The sequence below is a fragment of the Bos taurus genome, chromosome 6 (genome assembly GCF_002263795.3).
Source record: "Bos taurus isolate L1 Dominette 01449 registration number 42190680 breed Hereford chromosome 6, ARS-UCD2.0, whole genome shotgun sequence".
NCBI classification, from domain to species: Eukaryota; Metazoa; Chordata; class Mammalia; order Artiodactyla; family Bovidae; genus Bos; species Bos taurus.
Genome location: NC_037333.1, coordinates 65,526,045 through 65,548,419, shown reverse-complemented (window position 1 = coordinate 65,548,419; position 22,375 = coordinate 65,526,045). Strand labels below are relative to the sequence as shown.

Below are 22,375 nucleotides of genomic sequence, written 5' to 3'. Positions count from 1 at the left end.
TGGTTTACTTCCCCTCAGTATGATAACCTCTAGGTCTATCTGTGTTACCAACAAAAGATTAATTTGCTAAATGCTTGGTGTTTATTGTCTCATTAAGTGCAGTGAACACTCAGTTAACCTTGGCTGTATGCATCATCTATAAAGACAACCTAACTGGGCAGAAAGTTAGGGGCTGAGAATAAGGTCAAAGTCCCTGAACTTTCCCTTGTACAAATAATATTAATGTTTCCGGAACTATCATCATTGAAAATAAAAATAAAATCACTTCCACATGTATTACCATCTTTATCTTATGCTCCTAAATAATTTCTGCAACAGAAAATATTGCCCCATTAATGATGCCTTTGATTAAGAGGCATCCACGTCAAAAAGTGCAGACTTCGGAGCAAGATGGCCTAAGTTGTAACCTAAAGTCTACCGTTTATTAGCTGGGAGCCTTCAGTGAGTTATTTCTGCCGGTTTCCTCAAGTGTCACAACAGGGTGAATTGTCACTACTGCATAAGGTGGCTGTGAGGATTCAATGAGTTTATTTGGATACAAAGACTACCACAGTGAATACTGTTGTTAGTGTCATTGACTATTATGACAGTCCGTGCTGCCTTCTCTCTCATTTTGAGACTCGCTACTTGATACTATCATGTGAATGTTCTCTTTATTTTATAGTTATTGTGATTGCTTGATGAGCTTTGAATGCTTTCTTGGTTGATTACAAACTCATAGCCACTGTTCTGTCTCATTTGTCCCCAAATAATAGAAATTTCCAGTGGTATGTGTGTGTGGGGGGAGAGCATTAGTTATAGCTGTATCCATCCAATATTTCCTATCCAGATAAGCCAGCGTAAGGACATTATGTATCATACAGTAAGGATACTGCTTCTGCTAAGTCGCTTCAGTCGTGTGTCCGACTGTGCGAGCCCATAGACGGAAGCCCTGGTAACACTAATAATAATGATAATAAAATTTGCCATGTACTGATAGAGATCATCTTATTTAATCTTCAGAATAACTCAGCAAGTTAGGCATTAGTAATTTTATATGGATAAGGATATAGACACAAAGAGATTAAGAAACTTGTATAAAATCATATATTGAAGTGATAAACCCCAAACAATTTCTGCCTGACTTTGAGAACTCCCTCATGTCCACTCTACCATTCTGTCCTTATGTGGTAGGGGTGGGGTGGGGGAGGCAGTCTGGGGACCTGGGAGCTTGTGGATGATTTCAGAGCTGCTGAGTGGATGTGTATGGCTGTGTGCTCTGCATACTTTGTGGGAACTCTTCCATTTGCTTCTGATTGTGCTCAGGCACCAAGATACTGGTTTGGATTGACCAGGAAAATTATGCCCAATAATGAAGTCTTCTAAGACCTAAGATGTGCCAGAACAGTAACTATTTAATTGTTTGTTGAGATTTTCAATGGTATTTTCTTAAGGAAGTTAAGTTTTAAGTATGTGGGGAGTGGGGAGTGAACAGTCTATTTCATATGAGATTCAAATAAAAAGAAATAATTCTGGGCTAGCATTTATCTGTCCCATTTCTCATTTTTCTCTTTACTCAAGGAAGAATTTGCTGAGTAAGAGACGTCACTCGAGATCACGCAAAAAGAAAAACTAATAAAGATTAGTGTAAATATGAGAAGTAGCATGTGCCAAATTCTCTGGAAAGGTCTATTACTAAAGATGTATGCCTCTTAAGTTTTCTAATTATTCCAGTGTAGTAAAACATGAAATCTGCGTAAATGCCAGCTGGCACATCTACATCATTACTAGTTCGTTTTCTAGGAGTAGCTAACCCAAAATTCACTCCTGTGTATAGTCTTAGCCTACTTTTAAATGTCCTCTTCCAGCTCCTGGGCCAGCCAATATGGTGCATATTCAGCATTCTAAAAACGGGGCCTGGCATCAATATCTGAACTTGTCAAAAAAGTTCCATGGTTATTATTTTCAGGATAGATGTGGTGACAGATATACTGCCTTCCTAGATGCAGAAGGAGCATGGCTTCTTATCTGAGAGGTTACGTCTGCTTGCTGTTTTGTTGGTGTCCATTTAACCAACTGCTTCACCTAGACACAGGTGTAAGAAGCCCATTCCTGTTGTGCTAGTTCTTTCTTAGAATTGAACTCCAGACAGAGAAACGTTTTAGTGTCTAAAGGGATGGCAATTTCAAACACTCAGCCAACTGTTTATGCCAGTTACTTTCTTAATTTTCCCAAGTCATAAAATAGGAACCATAATATCTGAAAGACCGTTCTGCAAACTTTTAAATCAAGTGTACTCTAGACAATAAAAAAGAAATGCAAAGCAGCCACATAGCCATATATTGTTGAAAGTGTTCATAAACTTGGTGATGTACCCTCCTTAACAATCAGAAAGTCATTTTTGGATTCACAACTCAATAATTGCATTAATATTCTGCTTAGTTGTCATTAATGATGAAATTTCTTCTCATACTGCAGGAGAGAAAAAGACCATTACTGCTTATCCTCAGGAGAAATTGCTCTATTGCCAAAAAAATGTTCAAAGCAACATGAATAATCTTAAATTGTCTTAAATAATCTTAAATAAATAATCTTAAATTGTCTTAAATAAACTTATATTTGAGTTTCAGATACCTTTTTGATTACATTATGGTCTCTGTAAAACTTTCTGATTTCTGAGTAGTATTCTTAGTTAAATGGCATTGTTTATATTTTATTTTCAAGCTCTTTCAGTATAATTTCTATGCTATTAGAGGAAATGTACCTAATAAAGTTGTAGAACAGTTTTGAATTCTTAATAGGTCATTTAACCTGCTATGAATAAGAAGAAAAACTTTGATTTATATTTAAATTTTGCAGCTAGAAGTTTTCAGAATTAATTTAGGGTTTATTCACTATCTCATAATGACCATAGGGATGGTGCCATTTTCCTGAGATTTAAAATAGAAGCCTATACATCAGTGTTTCTTTTGCTGTCTCGTACACAGGGTTATTGTTACCATCTTTCTAAATTCCATATATATGCGTTAGTATACTCCAGTCCAGGTTCAATGCATGATACTGGATGCTTGGGGCTGGTGCACTGGGACGACCCAGAGGGAGGGTATGGGGAGGGAGGAGGGAGGAGGGTTCAGGATGGGGAACACAGGTATACCTGTGGCGGATTCATTTCGATATTTGGCAAAACTAATACAATATTGTAAAGTTTAAAAATAAAATAAAATTAGTTAAAAAAAATAAAATAAAATAGAAGCCTAAAAATAAAAATAAAATAAAAAAGAGGCCTAAAAGTCCTGCGGTCTCTTTCCAAAACAAAGTCTAATAAATTCACAATATTTCATTTTCATAGGCGTTTAGGTATTTATATATTTGATTGAATAAACATATTTTAAGTCTGTTTTAAACTTATAAAATATTAAAAATATCACAAACATTTCTTTTCAAAAAGAATACAACCAAATTCTCAACTTGTTCCCTCTGTATAGCTTATGGAATATTTTTGAAAGATCCATAGCTCAGAAGTTGTTCTAATTTCTCATGTTTTAAAACTGACAATTCAGAAAGGATTAGAAAGAAAATGGATTCCTGAAGAGCTGAAAAATGTATTTTTATTTATTACACATTTATCATGTGCTTGGCACTATGTGAAATACGGTAAATTCCAAAGCGGTGTTAAATATTTCAGCCCTTAAGGAGTCAATGCTTAACGAAGTTGTGGAAACAAAGCTCACACAAATGGAAAAATTAAGAAACAATACAAGGTAGAATATAATTAAGTGCTGAGTTGAAGAGACAATGTAATTTCTCCCTGCATCAAAATATTTTTATTCCTTCATTATTGCATGGGGCTCACTGTCCCTTCAGTTTAACCTGTGACTTTAGGCTAGGGATTGGCATGGATTGGAATAAATAGTTTATGCCTTCATCATTGTTATTGTCTTCATCATCATCATTCCCAAACATCTGAGTGTATCAATTCAGGAGATTTCCTAGGTATTACATAGAATGATTTAAATGGATATGGTAAATCTCCAAATAAATTTCCAAACTTAACTACATAACATGGATTAGATCCACAGAGAAACAAAGATGCAGAAAGGGGCAATTGTGCAAATATTTAGCATTCTTAAATAATGCATTTCTCTATAGTTTCAGTAGCAAGTGGGATTTTTCCATTGAGAATGGGGAATGACATTTTTCCAGGCTCTGCAGAAAAGGTTTTTCTGGAGATGATATGCTTCAGAAGCTTATTGATGGGAGAGAAATACTGTTATTCTTGTTACCAGTATTTTCCTGCCAACCATAAACTGAAGGGCAGTAGATGTCCAATCAGAGGAAATCAGTCCTGAATATTTATTGGAAGGACTGATGTTGAAGCTCCAATACTTTGACCACCTAATTTGAAGAACTGACTCATTAGAAAAGACTCTGATGCTGGGAAAGATTGAAGGCAGGAAGAAAAGGGGACGACAGAGAATGAGATGGTTGGATGGCATCACCAACTCAATGGACATGAGTTTGAACAAGCTCCAGGAGTTGGTGATGGACAAGGAAGCCTGGCTTGGTGCAGTCCATGGGGTTGCAAAGAGTTGGACATCACTGAGTGACTGAACTGAACTGAGATGTCCAATATTTTTAAAACCAAATTGTTCTAGAAATCTATTTCTTGGGAGCATCCTTCTGTTTTATATAAATTGAGCTATTTTAGAACTAGTACATTTATTATTTTAATTAAATAGGTAATATTCAGGTAAAGATTTTGAGTGTATATAACTTGTGATTTTTCTGATAGAGAGTTTCAATAACATGGGCCATGCCTACCCCAGACATGAAATTCTGATACTTTAATTTTCAGTGCTACCATCTTCCCACTCCTGGTTGAGAATCAGTGCTTCAGTGAGTCACACTTCCTGTTAGGTGTTGAGTTTCTCAGGTATATTGGCCTGGGTACTAATATCAACCCAGTGTATGTTAGTTGCCTTACATACTTTAAGTCTTCATAGTAAGCTCAGTAAGTGGGCATCAAGTGAAACCCAGTGTGTTTTCCTAACTTAATCCAATTCACACTGAGCCAGTGATTGGAGGAGTAAGTATTTGAACCACATCTGTCTCTAACTCCAAAGCCTGTGCTACTTTCACTGAACCATTAGGATTGGAATCATATCAAAGATGGTTTGTTTTGAGTTATAAACTTTGTTACTGCCATCCCACCAAATTTCCAGATCTTTTTGTGTGTTGTTTGTTTGTTTGTTTGCGTATAAATAACCATAAAGTATTTTGTCTCTTTGCTCTTTTCCCTTGAAGGAATAACCACAGTCCTGACCATGACCACACTGAGCATCAGTGCACGGCATTCTTTACCCAAAGTGTCCTATGCAACTGCCATGGATTGGTTCATAGCTGTCTGCTTTGCTTTTGTATTTTCGGCCCTTATTGAGTTTGCTGCCGTCAACTACTTTACCAATGTTCAAATGGAAAAAGCCAAAAGGAAGACATCAAAAGCCCCCCAGGAAATTTCAGCTGCTCCAGTGCTGAGAGAAAAGCATCCTGAAACACCTCTGCAGGTATTTGACTTAATATCCTTTAGCTCATGATTTTAGCATCTTGGTCAAATTTCCATTGCCAGGGGAAAAGCTAGGAAGTTGTTGAAAATCCCAATGACAATTTGTAACTCATTTAAAAATTCAAAAAAAAATGTTAAAGGATAATCATAAATTTCAACTTTGAAACTATGATTAATGGCTTAAAAATTAAACAGCTCTGGATGAGATAGATGTACACAGACCTGTTCAAATGAAAGTTCAGAATTTAAAATTTTTTAATTTTTAGGGGGCAAAATCTTACGTATGCACTTAAGAGAAACCTGTGGATACCCTTAAGTAGGTCGGAAAAGCATCTTAGTAGAGTTCATTGAACAAAATAAAGCAGTGATTCTTAGCATGGCTCCACATTAGAACTGCCCCCATGGGGATGTGCCCTTGTATGAAAAAAGAAAAGAAAACCAATGAACAAGAAGACTCATAGGTGCAGGTGATATCCTTCCAAGACTGAGAATTTTTGTCCTAAAGAGACAGATCTAAAAGGATATGAAAGTATATAAGAGCTACTGTAATTTACATTGGGCACATGAGTGATTCTGCAAATTAAAAAAAATTAAAAAGTGACTTTTGGATACCAGTTGTACAAAAATAGCAAACCATCATGAAAATGAGAAAGCAAGCAATCATCACCTCCTCTTCCTCCTCCTCCTTCTCTTCTTTCTCTTCCTCCTCCTCTGATACTCTACTATCTCTCTCTCTTTTTCTTTCCTGAATCAAAGAAGTATCTATGGTCAGTTATACACAGCCTTATTGTAGTTGCCACAAATGAGTCAAAAGCTCCTTTTGTCTGCATGTACCCAAATCAAAGTGTATGAAAGTCATCAACTCTATTCTCTATGGTAATAACTCATCCCTTTAATTATTCAAACATGCATTCATTCTTTTTTTTCACTCATTCACCAAATACACATTTAGCATCAACTATGCACCAGACACTGTTGATGATCTGAGAAACAAGGGCACACAAAGCCCTCTGACAATTATCTTACTCTATGGACTTAGATTTAAGTATGTAGGACAGGGGAGACAGAAAATTTACCAAAAATGTATATATATATATATAGCAAAACCGGTACATTAGATGGTGCATTGCTTTGATAGTGCTGAATCACCAAAGTGGGAAGAAAATGTTAGGGCATTGTGACAATAGTAGAATTCATTTCCGGGACCAGGAAGTCCTCCCAGAGAAGATGCCAGTAGAACAAATTAGGTTAGCTGTTTACCCTGGGCTTCCCTGGTGGCTCAGACGGTAAAGCGTCTATCTGCAATGCAGGAGACCCAGATTGATTCCTGGGTCGGGAAGAGCCCCTGGAGAAGGAAATGGCAATCCACTCCAGCACTCTTGCCTGGAAAATCCCATGGACGGAGGAGCCTGATAGGCTACAGTCCATGGGGTCGCAAAGAGTCGGACACGACTTCACTTTCACTTTCACTTTACCCTGGTAGGTATAAACTGTTAAGGGTCCTTCACTTTATAGCTGTCTTTCCCAGTGCAGGGATAAGAGCACTGGTTCTCTAAGAATGACATATGAGCTGATAGAAAAAATTATTGTCCTTCCATTAAAGTAAGTTTGGATAGCTTACATTTTCTTCTAAAGAAATCAATTTCATCAAGATTTTCAAAATTATTAAAATGAATTTTGTTTACTATTGTCAGATAAAAAACTCATTATTTATTCCCTTTCCCTTTCCCCATAAGTAATTTTGTGTCCTTTCTGCCTTTTATTGTTGTTTTGTTGTGTTTGTTGTTTTGCTTTGTTGTATTGAGGCCTTGGTAGAATAATTCTATCTACCGTTCCTTTAAAAAATCATCCTGTGTTTATTTATTTGCTTTTTATTCTTATTGTTGACTTAAGATTTATTTTAATTTCATCTTTCTGCAGATTAATTTTGTTACTCTTTTTCTAGCATTTTGAGTTTAGTTCTTAATTTATTTTCACTGTTTCTTATTTAATAATAGTGTTTCCTTTATTGCAATGAGATTTCCTTTGCATACAGCTTTGGCCATAATTCATAACTTTTTGGTGATGTATTATCATAATTATTTGCTAAATATTCTGCAATTATGCTGCTATTTTTCTATATAAGCTCATAATTATTTGGAAGATAATATTATAAGTTCCAAATGGGATATTGTTTGTTTATCTAGCTTCATTGTATTTTTAGCTGAACCACCTTATATTCAGAAATGTTACCTGTATAGATTTGAATGTTATTGATATTTTCATTGTGGTCTGAATTATACTAAAGCTTATAAATGTTTGATGGAAATTAAGGAGTTGACTACTAGTTACTAATTTTACCTAAAACATTATTATGTCACCTCTAGTCACTTCTTGTCTTCTTGATCTTTCAAATACCAAAAACGTTAAGAAAAATCCTCCAAAAATGAGATTGTTTTAGTTTTGCATTTTAACTAGTTTTGTTTTATGCATCTTGATGCTATGATACTCAACATGTAAAGATTTATAACAGCTCTATTTTCATTGAACTCTGTGAATTTGATCATAAAATAACCTCTTTGGGGAGATTCCATATAGTACCCCTTGAATTCTATTTGGTCTGATTTCATTAACTTTTACATTCTTTCTTAATATTAACTTTTGTAATACATTTTTATTGCTTAATTTTCACATTCTTTATTTTTTCATATACTTTGAAAGCTATCTGTCCTATTATAACCAGTGTTTAACTTTTAAAACAACGTATTTCAACTTATCATTTTCTAATATTGTGGAAGTTATTAAATATATTGACTTTTCCTTGTAGCTATTAGCTCGCCCTGATCCCAGGATTGCTAAAGTGTAAAGATTATGCATTTGGAGACATATATATATAAATACACACACACACACACACATATAAATATGTAGTTTTTTTCTGTTTATAATGAGTTAATGTGGTTCTCTTTTCATTTTTGCAAGGTGATAAGACTCCTTGCATAGTGTTATTGTATTTACTTGAAAGTACTGCTTAACTAGCATAAAACTATTCTGCAGAATTTCCAAAGGTGGGATGAGAACTAATACCTCCTTGAAACATTTTTTGACTGTAACAGTTGTTATCACTGATGAATGCTAGGTTTGGTGTGTCCAGTTGGCTAAGTCCGCTTGGATTCAGTAACTCCTCTTGGCAGCATGGGCCTCATGCTGTGTGCAAATGGCATAATAAAGAATAAGATGATGAAATTTGTTTGTGAAGGGCATAGAGTCACAGTCTTTACAGGTTTGGAAGGAATTTATAATAAATTTCATCAAAATATGTGTTTCACATCCTCTACAGTGTGTAACCATGTATGTATTACAACTTAGATCTCCAGAGCAGTTTCCTTGAAGAATCTGTGTTCTAAGGACAGTGATTAATGAATTGACCATCCATCCTCCAGAGTACATATTGCTGCCAGAACACACCTGGCTTTGGGGCTTCAGTTGTCATTGAATACTTTCAGTATTAAGTTTAGCTTTGAAGGTTGAGAATGCATTAAAATTGAGGAAGGGAAGGAGACAGAGAAAAACATAGATAAATAAGGAGAAGGAAATCAAGAAGGGGAAAGAGTGTGTTAAGAGCAAAATTTTAAAATATGTTCCTGGTAGGAAATATTCTAATTATCTTAGTAAGTTGAAATTTTATTATTCTAACGTGTTCCAACTTGTGTAGCTATTTGCTTATTTGAATAACGCTGCCTTTGTTTAAAATGTGTTTAAACTCCTCATTTAAAATTGCCTTCAGTCTGCACAATATTTGATAGTTCACCGGTCCTTTGGGTAAGCTCACTAGTCGTTTGATTCATTGTCACTATATGTGACCTATGGACTCTTAATGGCCTAGCAGAGTATTATGGTTACCATTTTTATTTCTTGGGAATTGGAAAGCTTATGCTTTATGCAATATTCATGAAGCAAGGAGAAAAGGCCGATTGGCAGACTCTAAGAGCAGCTACGGGCAGCCTGAGTATGTTTTTAGGCATCTCAGGAGGGAAAGTGGATGTTTTGCTTCTGCGACATTACTGTAATTCTGACTTTGACTTTGCCCTTCCAGTATTTAAGCTGAGCTCTGTTTTTGTGGTTCTATCTTTCCATATCCTTACTGCTTCTTAGAGTACCTACTTGCTCACTGACACAGGTGATCTGGACTAATAGGATGGTTTGGACAATAAGTAACTATAAAATGTGGAGATTTCTTAATAAAATCATATTTTAACAATTATTTGAAAATATATTTCACAATTCTTGTTCAGTCAGAAAGTATACATTAATGTATGCACATTATATATTGTTAAAAATATCCCATGATACAATGACTAAAATTCCTTGGACTTTTATATTGTGTCAGGTACTGTGTGATATGCTTAACATGTGCTAATTAGTTGCAAACTCACAATAACTATTTGACAGATGAAGGAAGTGACCCTTGAAGTTGTTAAGTGATATATTCAAGATAACAAAACTAGAAAATGGTAGACCCAATATTTAGCTTAATTTAGTTGTGTCTGAGTGTAGGGTTTGTTCTCTTAAATTCTGTTTTATAGTATTTAATTTATAATATAGCTATACAGATAGACATTAGAATGTATGTGTGTGTGTGTATAATACATGTGTATAAAATGATGAGCCTAACACAGAGTCTTTTGTTTGTGTTTCTATGATTAAATAACAACAGCAAAATATTCCAAATGCTTTTAGTAAGAACTTTTACAGACATTGTAGATACATTTTAATTTTAACAACTTATAAAATACATTCTATTTTTGTCCATGTTTTACCAATGAGGATATTGCTAGTTAGGGATCAAGCAATCCGCCCAGAGTTATTTATCTGGTAAGTGGTAGGACTGGGCTTGCAAAACTCAAACTTCTCATTTCACATCTTAATGACTGATTAGATATTGGGACAGGGAAATGAAGGATGAGATAGATGGTGGTGGCATCATTCATTAGAACAGAGAAGAGCAGTGAAGCATGTTTAATGAAGACGATACTTAGTTCAAGTTTAGACAGGTGGACTTTTCCATAGTGGGACATTTTCTCCTAACCCGTGATAGGATGGGATGTAAATGGGTACTTTTCTGAATACAAGTGCATACATCTCCACTGTGCACCTTTCCTGTCCCATCTACCTAATTGCTTTGTCTGTTTACATTTCACTGTAGCTATTCTTCATGGACTTTTCACTGTTAAAGTGCTCATAGATTCTTACAAGGATATTTGTAAATTAAATAGCTATTTGCTCCACTTAGAATCTTTAAGAAAAAGATGATATTAAAAGAGTATATAAATAATTCAAGATGCACCTTGAATTTAGTAATTCAAGTGCATTCCTGAAAATCTCCTTCTTTACTGTCTATTCTTCAAAGTCAAACTCTAGCCCTATTTCCCAGATGAGGATCATTTTGACCAAACTTAAGGATCTCAAGAACATTGTGGCAAGAGTCCACATCTACATAATGTGGGTAATAACAAAATAAGAGAAAAAAGAATAGAAAAAATAGGAACTATTTGTCTTTCTCTGTATGACTTATTTCACTAAGAATACCCTCCAGACCAAGCCATGCTATAGCAAATGGCAACATTCTTTTGGTGGTTAAGTAGTGTTTCATTGTGTGTGTGTGTGTGTGTGTGTGTGTATATATATGTATATATATATATATATATATATATATATAAACATACACATATATACTACATCTTTTTAATCCATTAATCTATTGATGGACACTTAGGTTGCTTCCATATCATGGCAACTGTGAATAGAGCTGCAATGAACATGCGGGTACATATAGTTTTTCTTTTTTTTTTTTTAATTTTATTTTATTTTTAAACTTTACATAATTGTATTAGTTTTGCCAAATATCAAAATGAATCCACCACAGGTATACATGTGTTAGTGTTTTTATTTCCTTTGGAAATATACTCAGGAGTGGAATTACTGGATCATATGGTAGTTCTATTTTTAGTTTCTTGAGAAACCTTCTTGTTCTTCATAGTGGCTATACCAATTTACATTCCCTCCAATGGTGTACAGGGCCCCTCACTAAACAGGGTCTCCACACGCTCTCCAGCGTTTGTTATTTGTGGTCTTTATGATGATAGCCATCTGACAAGTGTGAGGTGCTATCTCAGATGGTTTTGATTTGCATTTCCCTGATGGTCACAGTAGCTGTGATCATTATCATTGTTTATTTCCTTAAAGCATCTTTGATATCTAACGCATGCACCACACATAAGTTATCATCTGTAATATTCTAAAGTATTTTGAATAAATTATTTCATATGTGATTACTTTGTTTACCTACATGGATGGTGAACTCCTTAATAAAATTGATTATGGCTTCATTCTGTCTTCCCATACAGCACATAGCACAGTGTCTAATAGTCACAGTTGTTTGTTATAATCAGCCAACCATAGTAATCAGACAGTAGGAAATGTGGTGCCTCTAAAAACCAATACATTTATCACCAATTTCCAAAAGCACTTGCATTTTTATGTAAAATTCCTCCTTACCATAGTTAAGTGTGAACTTTAGGTGGATATTAAGTGGTGAGCTAGAATCAGGTCACTGTGAGGACCAGGAACAGCAGATAGTCATTCTGAGACATGCATGTCAACAGTTGGACTTAGCTAGTGGACAACAACAGGGAACTGAGGAGGACACTTTGAAAACAAAATCAAGCAAAATGAAAAGTCTCTGTAAATCTGTAAGTGCAGCCATGCATTATGAGGAGAGTACAGTTTGTTGTTCTTGGATCATTTTTGTCATCTCTTTCACTGAAAGTGAAAGTCGCTCAGTCTTGTCCAATTCTTTGCGACTCTATGGAGTATACCATGCATGGAATTCTTCTGGCCAGAATGTTGGAGTAGGTAGCCTTTCCCTTCTCCAGGGGATCTTCCCAACCCAGGGATCAAAGCCAGGTCTCCTGCATTGCAGGTGGATTCTTTACCTGCTGAGCCACCAGGGAAGCCCAAGAATATCGGAGTGCATAGCCTATCCCTTCTCCAGAGGACATTCCCAGCCCAGGAATTGAACTGAGGTCTCCTGCATCGCAGGTGGATTCTTTAGGAGCTGAGCTACCAGGGAAGCCCACACAGATATCGGTGTCTGTGAGCAACACCAGTGTTAAGTACAATGATTTCCCAGTGCTTGGTAATCACAAACCTCATTGCCTTCTAACAGGCTCTATAAACTAGGCCAGTTTCAGATTTTCATCTCAATCATTCTCAAAATTCCTCTTAGAAATGCTGTGCTTTAAATAGTTTAAGCTAGCACGCAAAAAAAAAACACACCTAGTTTTCTCATTTATCCTTATTTCTTTCACTTCTTAACTTAGTTTAAAATCTCTTTCCGTGGCAGTTTGAATAAGGATGTGAAGAGGTACTGTCATTCCACCTGACATTTCAGTTTGTTGATGACAGTAGTAGTTTAATGACTTCTTTAAGTCTTATATAAATTGTACCTCTCTGAAGCCATACTTTTTTCTGTACTGAATGTTCTGTAGTTAGTAATGCTCTTTAGGCAATGAGTAATTGTTTAATCGCACAATTATTAAACTGGATGATTTAAGTGTCATGAGTATCAGAATTTTGTTTAATTTCCAACCATGTTTTTCATCTGTTACTTTTATTATGTGTCACATGCTGACTCATGAGAAATTGTCATTTTGCTAAAGCAAGAGAGCCAAATCTCCGTTAGCAATTTAACAACTGTTTCCAGAGCAACTACTGTGCACTAGTCATCATGCAAGGTGCTGAGGAGTCAAAGAATAGAAAACCTGGGAGAATAGTCTTAAAGTGAAGGAGACAGGATATTATTCTTATAATTGACTATATGTAATATGTAGAATCTTGGTTTTAGAATAATTCAAGTATGTTTGTAGTAGTATAAGCTTACCCTCAAATATTCACTGCTACTTTAGACCTATGTGCTGGAATATGGATCCATGAATTCAATTTCCTACTGGGAACCTATTTATTTATGGCTATATTAATGGAACACTTGTTAAGTGTAGTAGTTTGGGAATACTCTGAGGGTAGTGTAGGGGGTGACATTCATCACTTGACTTCAAATATTTAAATAATGATATGTATGTGAATGTGAATAAATGAATGTGAACGTGAATGAATAAAAGTGAAAAATGCTTTGAAGGATGTTTGAGAGGGTGATGATAAATTAAATCAGAAAGAGTTAAGCTGAGACTTCAAATTAGCCTTTGAAATGCAAAAAGTGACAAGGTAAGAGACATTATTCAAAATGACAAAGGGAGGAGAAGCGATCAGTTTTAGTAGCTTATTGAAGTAATACTATGCATATCTTGGTAATTATTTGTAATAACATCACATGGGAAGAAAAATGCCAACATTAGCATCATAATTGAAAATTTAGGCTATTTTCTCCTCCAGAAGGGGAAATGCCGTAATTTCAATGCTGCATTAGGAAGGCTAGATATTAATATATTAGCTAGTATTTAAGGAAGTATTAAGGCATCTTGTAAACCTAGTATAATACAATGTAGGAGTGTGTGTATGTGGTATGGATATAGATTACTAGTAAACTTTTCCATTTATTTTCATGTATTCTATGTTTGCAAATATGACAAAGTAAGAAGCTGGAAGTGTATTTATATAATATGTAGAATTTTGGGATTTAGTAAGTAGCTTGTCACCATCATAATCCTCATTGTTATTTTAAAAATTTTATTTATTTATTTTTGATGTCAGGTTTTAATTGTGGCACATGGGTTCAGTTGCCCCTTGGTATGTGGGATCTTTAGTTCCCTGACCAAGAATCAAAACCACATCCCCTGCATTGGGAAGTGGATTCTTAGCCACTGGACCACCAGAGAAGTCCCCATCATTGTTACTTCTGTGCCCTATAGGGCTTCCCAGGTGGCCATAGTGGTGAAGAACCCACCTACCAATGCAGAGACATAAGAGATGCATCCATGGAGTTGCAAAGAGTTGATCACAACCGACACGACTTAGCACACACACACATGTGCCGTATATATATATATATTGTGCTAGTTACTTTACGTGTGTTATCTCTGATTTCCACAAACACCCTAAGATAAGTCGTGTTGTTACATATACAGTTTTATGGTTGAGGACACTGAGCCTTGGTGAAGTGTTTTGGATGCTTTCAGGTGCACTGTGCTGACTCTCAACTAGAGAAACCAGCCAGGCATTGAGGGATTTTTGTCTCTACTCTCAGTTTTCTGGCTTTTCTTTGATCACACAACTTAATATCTGAGTGTACATTTCTCTGTCTGTTACCTGATGATGTTAACCAAGATTATATCCAAATTCCCTTCTAATTTAAAAACCTGTTACTACAAACTCATCCGTATCTGTAACCAATGCTAGCTTGCTTTATACTCTTTAACATATGTTTACTTTCATAAGCATGGCTACAAAGAAGGATGGTTCTTTTTGGGTTCACTGAGTCAGGTCAAACTAAATATTCAGGTTATTTTATGTACTCTTACATAGCAAAAGTCCATACTGTTCCAAAAGCAATAAGAACATCAACTGATCCTGTGTTTAGTAGCACCAGGGAGTATTTTAAATATTTTGCATATATTACCTTATATAATTGGCATAGCAATCCTGTTCTAGTTTCATCCTCTTTTATAGATGACTAACTGAGACACAGAGAGGTGTAAGTGATTCGTCCAAGCACACACCTCCTAAATAACTGAGCCAGGATTTAAACCCAATAGTCTGGCTCCAAAGTCTAGATTTACAACCTGTATAAATTGTTTCCCCTCTCTTGTAACCAAATACCACGACTGGTGACTCTTTCCTGTGCCTACCCCCACAGCTTCACTCCCCACCCCATTCCTCATTTTTCTGAAGGTTGTCAATGTTTATATTGTTGAAAGTGTAAGCCAGACAATAAAACTCTATCCCATTTATAATGAAGCCCAAGCAGTTCAGGGCTGGCAGTTCAGTTTACATAGAAGCTAAAGTCTCAGAAAATTAGACACACTCTCCAAATTTCTAGCTTTGCACAAAATATATGTGGATTTCCTCAATGCTAAAAATCACCAATTGATTTAGCTCAGTCACTTTGACTATAGGCCAATCCATAGTTTTTCCAATTTTTTGACATTTTAAACATCTAAAAAATGTTAAAAGGTATGTCTTTGAATTTTTGGTTTGAAATAACCTGCCTGATATGTACTAGTACATTCAATTAACAATATTTATTTATAATATATTTCAAAAGAATTCTATTATAAAGGTGGAGAGGAAAATTTTAAAGGATCTTAAAAGAGAGTTTTTGCCCTTACTGAATTTATACTATGTCAGGTGACAGCATAGGTATTCTGTAGGGGCCAAGAGATGTAAAAAATGTGGTGAATTTTGGGAGGAGCTGGTGAGAGAACCTAGCCTGGCAGTGAGGTGTATTTTACTGATGGTCAGCAGATAAAGGAGAGTATCAAAGAAATGAGCCACCTCATTACTATAAATATCATCAGTTTAGTTTGTGATTTTTATGCGTTAGCTTAAGGATTGCTGTAGAATTGCTCTATAATTAGTAAACTTCTGTCACGTTGTTGATATTTTTATTACTTCTCCATTTACTCTGTTCCTTCTCCAGTACATCTGGCACAGATTTGCTAAGAATCTAGCAGGTGCTCAAGAAACAGCTACTGATTAATTTCACTTCTCATATAACTGAGATAGGTGTTCATTTGTCAGGGAGAGCAATACATGAAGGAGCCATCCATTTCCCCACGTGAAATTTTTGCTCAGTTTTTTTCTTAATGGTGTTTCCCATTATTATTAACTTGGTGAATCTTTTTCTGTGTTACTACGTGAGTGGGCCAGCACTTCTTTTTAGGGGGAACACTGTCAGCTTCAAAAATATGCAGATGCTTGAAACAAATTCCCTCAATATTTGGCTGTATTATCCAGCAAGTTCTCATCCCTCAGCTACTAAGTAAGAGTATTCGTTCCTTCTGGTTTATTTGGCTAAGCGGCCAATTTCCCTTCTGCTATTTTGAGGGGCTAATTTCCCCACAACATAATATACATCGCTAAATCTCCAGCCTTTCTCTCAGCCTGTGATAATTTAGAAGTTTCAAGGTGCATCAGTTTGGGTATTACTTGTTTCATTTCATTTAAATAAATGAGAGGATATTATGCATATAAATGTCTTTGGTAGAGGAAAATTGTTATGTATTTTGGCCAATTAAAGGAGAGGGCATTTTCTTTTCAGATTGTGTGGGATGGTGTGTTTTTCTTAATATTTGCTACTATCTCATCTTCCAGGAGACTCTTACCCTACCTAACTTCTTTGTTTGAATAATGTGTCAAAATCTTTCCCAATGTCTTTTTTGGTGCTTTTATTAGTGAGCCTGAATTTTCACATTCCTCTTGCTTAATTATTCTGTAGAACTATTCTTTCCCCTTCATTTGCTCTATCTTTAATTTTTTAGTTGTTTTAGTTTTCTTTTAGTTTTAAATTTTTATTGAACTATAGCTGATTTACCATGTTGTGTTAGTTTCAGGTATACAGCAGAGTTAATGAGATATATCCAAATATATATATATATATATCTCCTCTTTTTTAGATTCTTTTCCCGTATAGGCCATTATAGAGTATTGAGTAGAGCTCTCTCTGCTATACAGTATGTTCTTATTAGTTATCTATTTTATATACAGTAGTGTATATATATCAATTCCAAACTCCCCATTTATCCCTTCCCTTGCTTATCGCCTGGTAACCTAAGTTTGTTTTGTACATCTGTGATTTTACTTCTGTTCTGTAAATAAGTTCATCTATACACTTTTTTTTAGATTCCACATATAAGCAATATCATATATATTTGTCTTTCTGCATCTGATTTACTTCACTCAGTATAATAGTTTTTAGGTTCCTCCATGTTACTGTAAATTGAATTATTTTGTTCTTTTTTATGACGAGTAATTTTTAAAAATCTAATGTTTTCATGTAGACAACTAGCTTGGGCATTTCTTTATTCCCTCCAGTCTCATGACTCCCTAACAATGTAGTCCAGTGAATTTTGCTTCTTTCTCAAACTCTCTCCCTCTTTTAGGAGTAGTTTTGCTGAAGCCACCTTTTTTACTTACTTTTTGTTTGGCTAATTGAAAACAGTTGTAGATTTCTTTCAAAGAAAAGTTTGCTTATAAGGAATTCTAAAAGAAGGTTCAGTTCAGTTCAGTCCAGTCGCTCAGTCATGTCCGACTCTTTGCGACCCCATGAATCGCAGCACGCCAGGCCTCCCTGTCCATCACCAACTCCTAGAGTTCACCCAAACTCATGTCCATCAAGTCGGTGATGCCATCCATCCTATCTCATCCTCTGTCGTCCCCTTCTCCTCCTGCCCCCAATCCCTCCCAGCATCAGGGTCTTTTCCAATGAGTTAACTCTTCGCATGAGGTGGCCAAAGTATTGGAGTTTCATCTTCAGCATCAGTCCTTCCAATGAACATCCAGGACTGATCTCCTTTAGGATGGACTGGTTGGATCTCCTTGCAGTCCAAGGGACTCTCAAGAGTCTTCTCCAACACCACAGTTTAAAAGCATCAATTCTTTAGCGCTCAGCTTTCTTCACAGTCCAATTCTTACATCCATACATGACTACTGGAAAAACCATAGCCTTGACTAGATGGACCTTTGTTGGCAAAGTAATGTCTCTGCTTTTGAGTATGCTATCTAGGTTGGTCATAACTTTCTTTCCAAGGAGTAAGCATCTTTTAATTTCATGGCTGCAATCACCATCTGCAGTGATTTTGGAGCCCCCAAAAATAAAGTCTGACACTGTTTCCACTTTTTCCCCATCTATTTCCCATGAAGTGATGGGACCAGATGCCATGATCTTTGTTTTCTGAATGTTGAGCTTTAAGCCAACTTTTTCACTCTCCTCTTTCACTTTCATCAAGAAGGTTAGGGGTTTGCAAGTAAGGATGGGGGTTAGTTTCCCTGAGAGTGCTTCTATTTTTGCCTCCTTAAAAAATTTTTACTGAGTCCAGGCAGTTTAGTATAGATATCAAGGGATCACTTAAAAGTAGAAAATCTCATACCATGAAAATATTAGACAAAGGGAAGAGGGAGGGAGTACTCCACTGTTTAGGACATCTGCATTTCCTTTTTGGCCAGTTTGTTGGCATGCGTGGGAGCTCAGTCCTGTTTGATTCTTTGAGATCCCATGGACTGTAGACCTCCAGCCTCCTTTGTCCATGGAATTTTCCATGGAATCCACTAGAGTGGATTATCATTTCCTACTCCAGGGGATCTTCCCCACAAAGGAATTGAACCTGCATCTCTGGCACTGGTAGGCAGATTCTTTACTGCCTGTGCCACCTGGGAAGCCCCCAGTTTGTTGACACCTGAGGATTAACATTCCCAAAGAGGACTTAGCCAAAGGTGGTGAGACCTCTGTAGCCAAGGAGCAGAAAGTCAACTCTTCATATATAAAAACAAGCATGTTATCCTCTCCAGCTTATCAAACTGTGGACATTTGTGTACATCTGGGATTAGTCTGTTGAACAGATTTTCTTTTAAAGAAGCAATTTGAAGAATACAAATCATAAGACAAATGCTTAGCACAGAGCCTGGCACCCAGTAAATGACCTTCCAACCTTTGTATACTGAGTTAATGAATGAAAGAATGAATGCAATATAGTCTCTATGAAATATTGTTACTGCTAGTAATGATAGGAAAGAGAAGTCCTAGATGATAACAATAATAGAGAAAAATCCCATAAAACCATCCCAGCATTGCTTTTTTTATTTTTTGAGGTTCACACAGAGCTTTGGGATTACTGAAGGAAATCTGGATAACACGACCTCAAACTACCTGGTTTCTTTGGAACTCTTCCCTGTGAAGGAGCTGCTTATCCCTGCCTTTTAATTGTCCATTTGTTTGATTCTTAGTTTTGTTGTTGGGTTTTCTTTGTGTCCTAATGTAGATGGGCTGCTAGAGGGGAGATGAGAATCGTGCTCAACTCTGCTGTTTAGGCTAAATTAGGCATGTTCTCTGGTTGCCTATGGAAAAAGGGAATAATCAATACTCTTCTGAGAACTGGTTTAAATGGAGAAGCTCTGGGAAGAGCATTTTGCTTGGAAAGTGATAAAAAGAAACCTCTGTGGAGCTTGGAAGGTACTTCCCTGGAAAGTGAGCAAGAGTCTAACAACCATTTAGAAACTTGCTAGCTATAGTCTCAAGAGCTGATCCTTAACTAAAGCAGCATTAACAGCAGCAATGAGTTGACAGCTGGGCACTTGACCTTCCCTGGCTGTCTCTTCCATGAAGCAATGAGCCTGTGGTTTGTTTTGAGAAAAGCCAGGTTTTATTTGTTTGAACCATGTAAAAGCACTGTTTTTGCTTGGTTTAAAATGATTTTTAATAATTAGCGATGTTGAGTATCTTTTCATGTGTTCATTGGCCATCTGTATGTCTTTTTTGGAGAAATGTCTCTTTAGGTCTTCCTCCCACTTTTTGATTTGGTTGTTTGCTTTTCTAATATTGAGCTGCATGAGCTGCTAGTATATTTTGAAGATTAATCCTTTGTCAGTTGTTTAATTTGCAATCATTTTCTCCCATTCTGAGGGTTGTCTTTTCATTTTGTTTATAGTTTTCTTTGCTGTGCAAAAGCTTTTAAATTTAATTGTTTATTTTTGTTTTTATTTCCATTTTCCAGGAGTTGGATCAAAGAGGATATTTATGTGATTTATGTCAGAGTATTCTATGTTTTCCTCTAAGAATTTTATAGTTTCTGGTCTTACATTTAGGTCTTTGATCCATTTTGAGTTTATTTTTGTGTATGGTGTTACAAAATGTTCTAATTTCATTATTTTAAAAAATATTTATTTTTTAATTGAAGGATAATTGTTTTACAGAATTTTGCTGTTTTCTGTCAAGCATCAACATGAATCAGCAATAGGTGTACATATGTCCCCTCCTTGTTGAACCTCCCTCCCATTTCCCTCCCTATCCCTCCCCTCTAGGTTGATACAGAGCCCCTCTTTGAGTTTCCTGAGCCATACAGCAATTCCCATCGGCTATGTATTTTACATGCCGTAATGTAAGTTTCCATGTTACTTTCTCCATACATCTCACCCTCTTCCTCCCCTCTCCCTGTGTCCATAAGTCTGTTCTCTATGTCTGTTTCTCCATTGCTGCCTTACAAATAAATTTCATCATACCATCTTTCTAGATTCCATATAGATGTATTAGTATACAATATATATTTTTCTCTTTCTGACTTACTTCACTCTGTATAATAGGTTCTAGGTTCATCCACCTCATTAGAACTGATTCAAATGCACTCCTTTTTTATGGCTGAGTTATATTCCATTGTGTGTATGCACCACAACTTCTTTATCCATTCATCTATTGATGGGCATCTAAGTTGCTTCCATGTTCTAGCTATTGTAAAGAGTGCTGCAATGAACATTGGGATACATGTGTCTTTTTCAATTTTGGGTTCCTAGGGTTCAATTTTGTATATGCCTAGGAGTGGGATTGCTGGGTCATATGGTGGTTTTATTCCTAGTTTTTTAAGGAATCTCCATACCATCTTCCATAGTTGGTATATCAGTTTACATTCCCACCAACAGTGCAAGAGCATTCCCTTTTCTCCACACCCTCTCCAGCATTTATTGCTTGTAGACTTTTTGACGATGGCCATTCTGACTGGTGTGAGGTGATATCTCATTGTTGTTTTGATTTCCATTTCTCTAATAATGAGCAATGTTGGGTACTTTTCATGTGTTTGTTAGCCATCTGTACATCTTCTTTGGAGAAATGTCATTTTCCCAGTTTTTGATGGGTTGTTTGTGTTTCTGGCATTGAGTTGTATGAGCTGCTTATATATTTTGGAAATTAATCCTTTGTCAGTTGTTTCATTTGCTATTATTTTCTCCCATTCTGAAGACTGTCTTTTCACCTTGCTTGTAGGTGTGCAAGGTTTTTAAAAGTTTAAAAGCTGTGCAAAAACTTTTAAGTTTGATTAGGTCCCACTTGTTTACTTTTGTTTTTATTTCCATTACTCTAGGAGGTGGGTTATAGAGGATCTTGCTTTGATTTATGTCTTCAAATATTCTGCCTCTGTTTTCCTCCAAGAGTTTTATAGTTTCTGGTGTTACATTTAGGTCTTTAATCCATTTTGAGTTTATCTGTCTGTATGGTGTTAGGAAGTGTTCTGACTTCATTCTTTTACATGTAACTGTCCAGTTTTCCCAGCACCACTTATTGAAGAGGCTATCTTTTCTCCATTGTATATTTGTGCCTCCTTTGTCAAACATAAGGTACCCATAGGTGTATGGGTTTATCTCTGGGCTTTTTGACTTGTTCCATTGATCTATAGTTCTGTTTTTGTGCCAGTACCATACTGTCTTGATTGCTATAGCTTTCAAAACTACATTGAGATTCACCTCACACCGGTCAGAATAGTCATCATCAAAAAAAAATCTACAAACAATAAATGCTAGGGAGTGTATGGAGAATAGGGGGTCCTCTTGGTTGGAATAGAACAGTATGAAGAATCCTTAAAAAACTAGGAATAAAACTGCATGTGACCCAGCAATTTCACTATGGGCATATACCCTGGGAAAACCATACTTGAGATAAGACATAGGCACCCCAATGTTCATAGCAGCACTATTTACAATAGCTAGGACATCTAGGAAGCCACCTAGATGTCCATTGATGGATGATGAATGGATGAAGAAGTTATGGATCCATGCATACAATGGGATATTACTCATAGCCATAAAAAGGGACACATTTGGGTCAGTTCTCATGAGTGGATGAACCTAGAGCCTGTTATA

The 22,375-nt window shown here is 36.0% G+C and overlaps 1 protein-coding gene across 1 annotated transcript in view; it reads left to right on the top strand.

Annotated features, from left to right (window-relative positions):
• Positions 1-22,375, top strand: part of GABRA4 (gamma-aminobutyric acid type A receptor subunit alpha4) — a 74,733-nt gene that overhangs the window by 24,579 nt on the left and 27,779 nt on the right. The window contains 1 exon segment of the mRNA NM_174543.2: positions 5,284-5,543. Coding sequence (NP_776968.1) covers positions 5,284-5,543 — 260 coding nt within the window.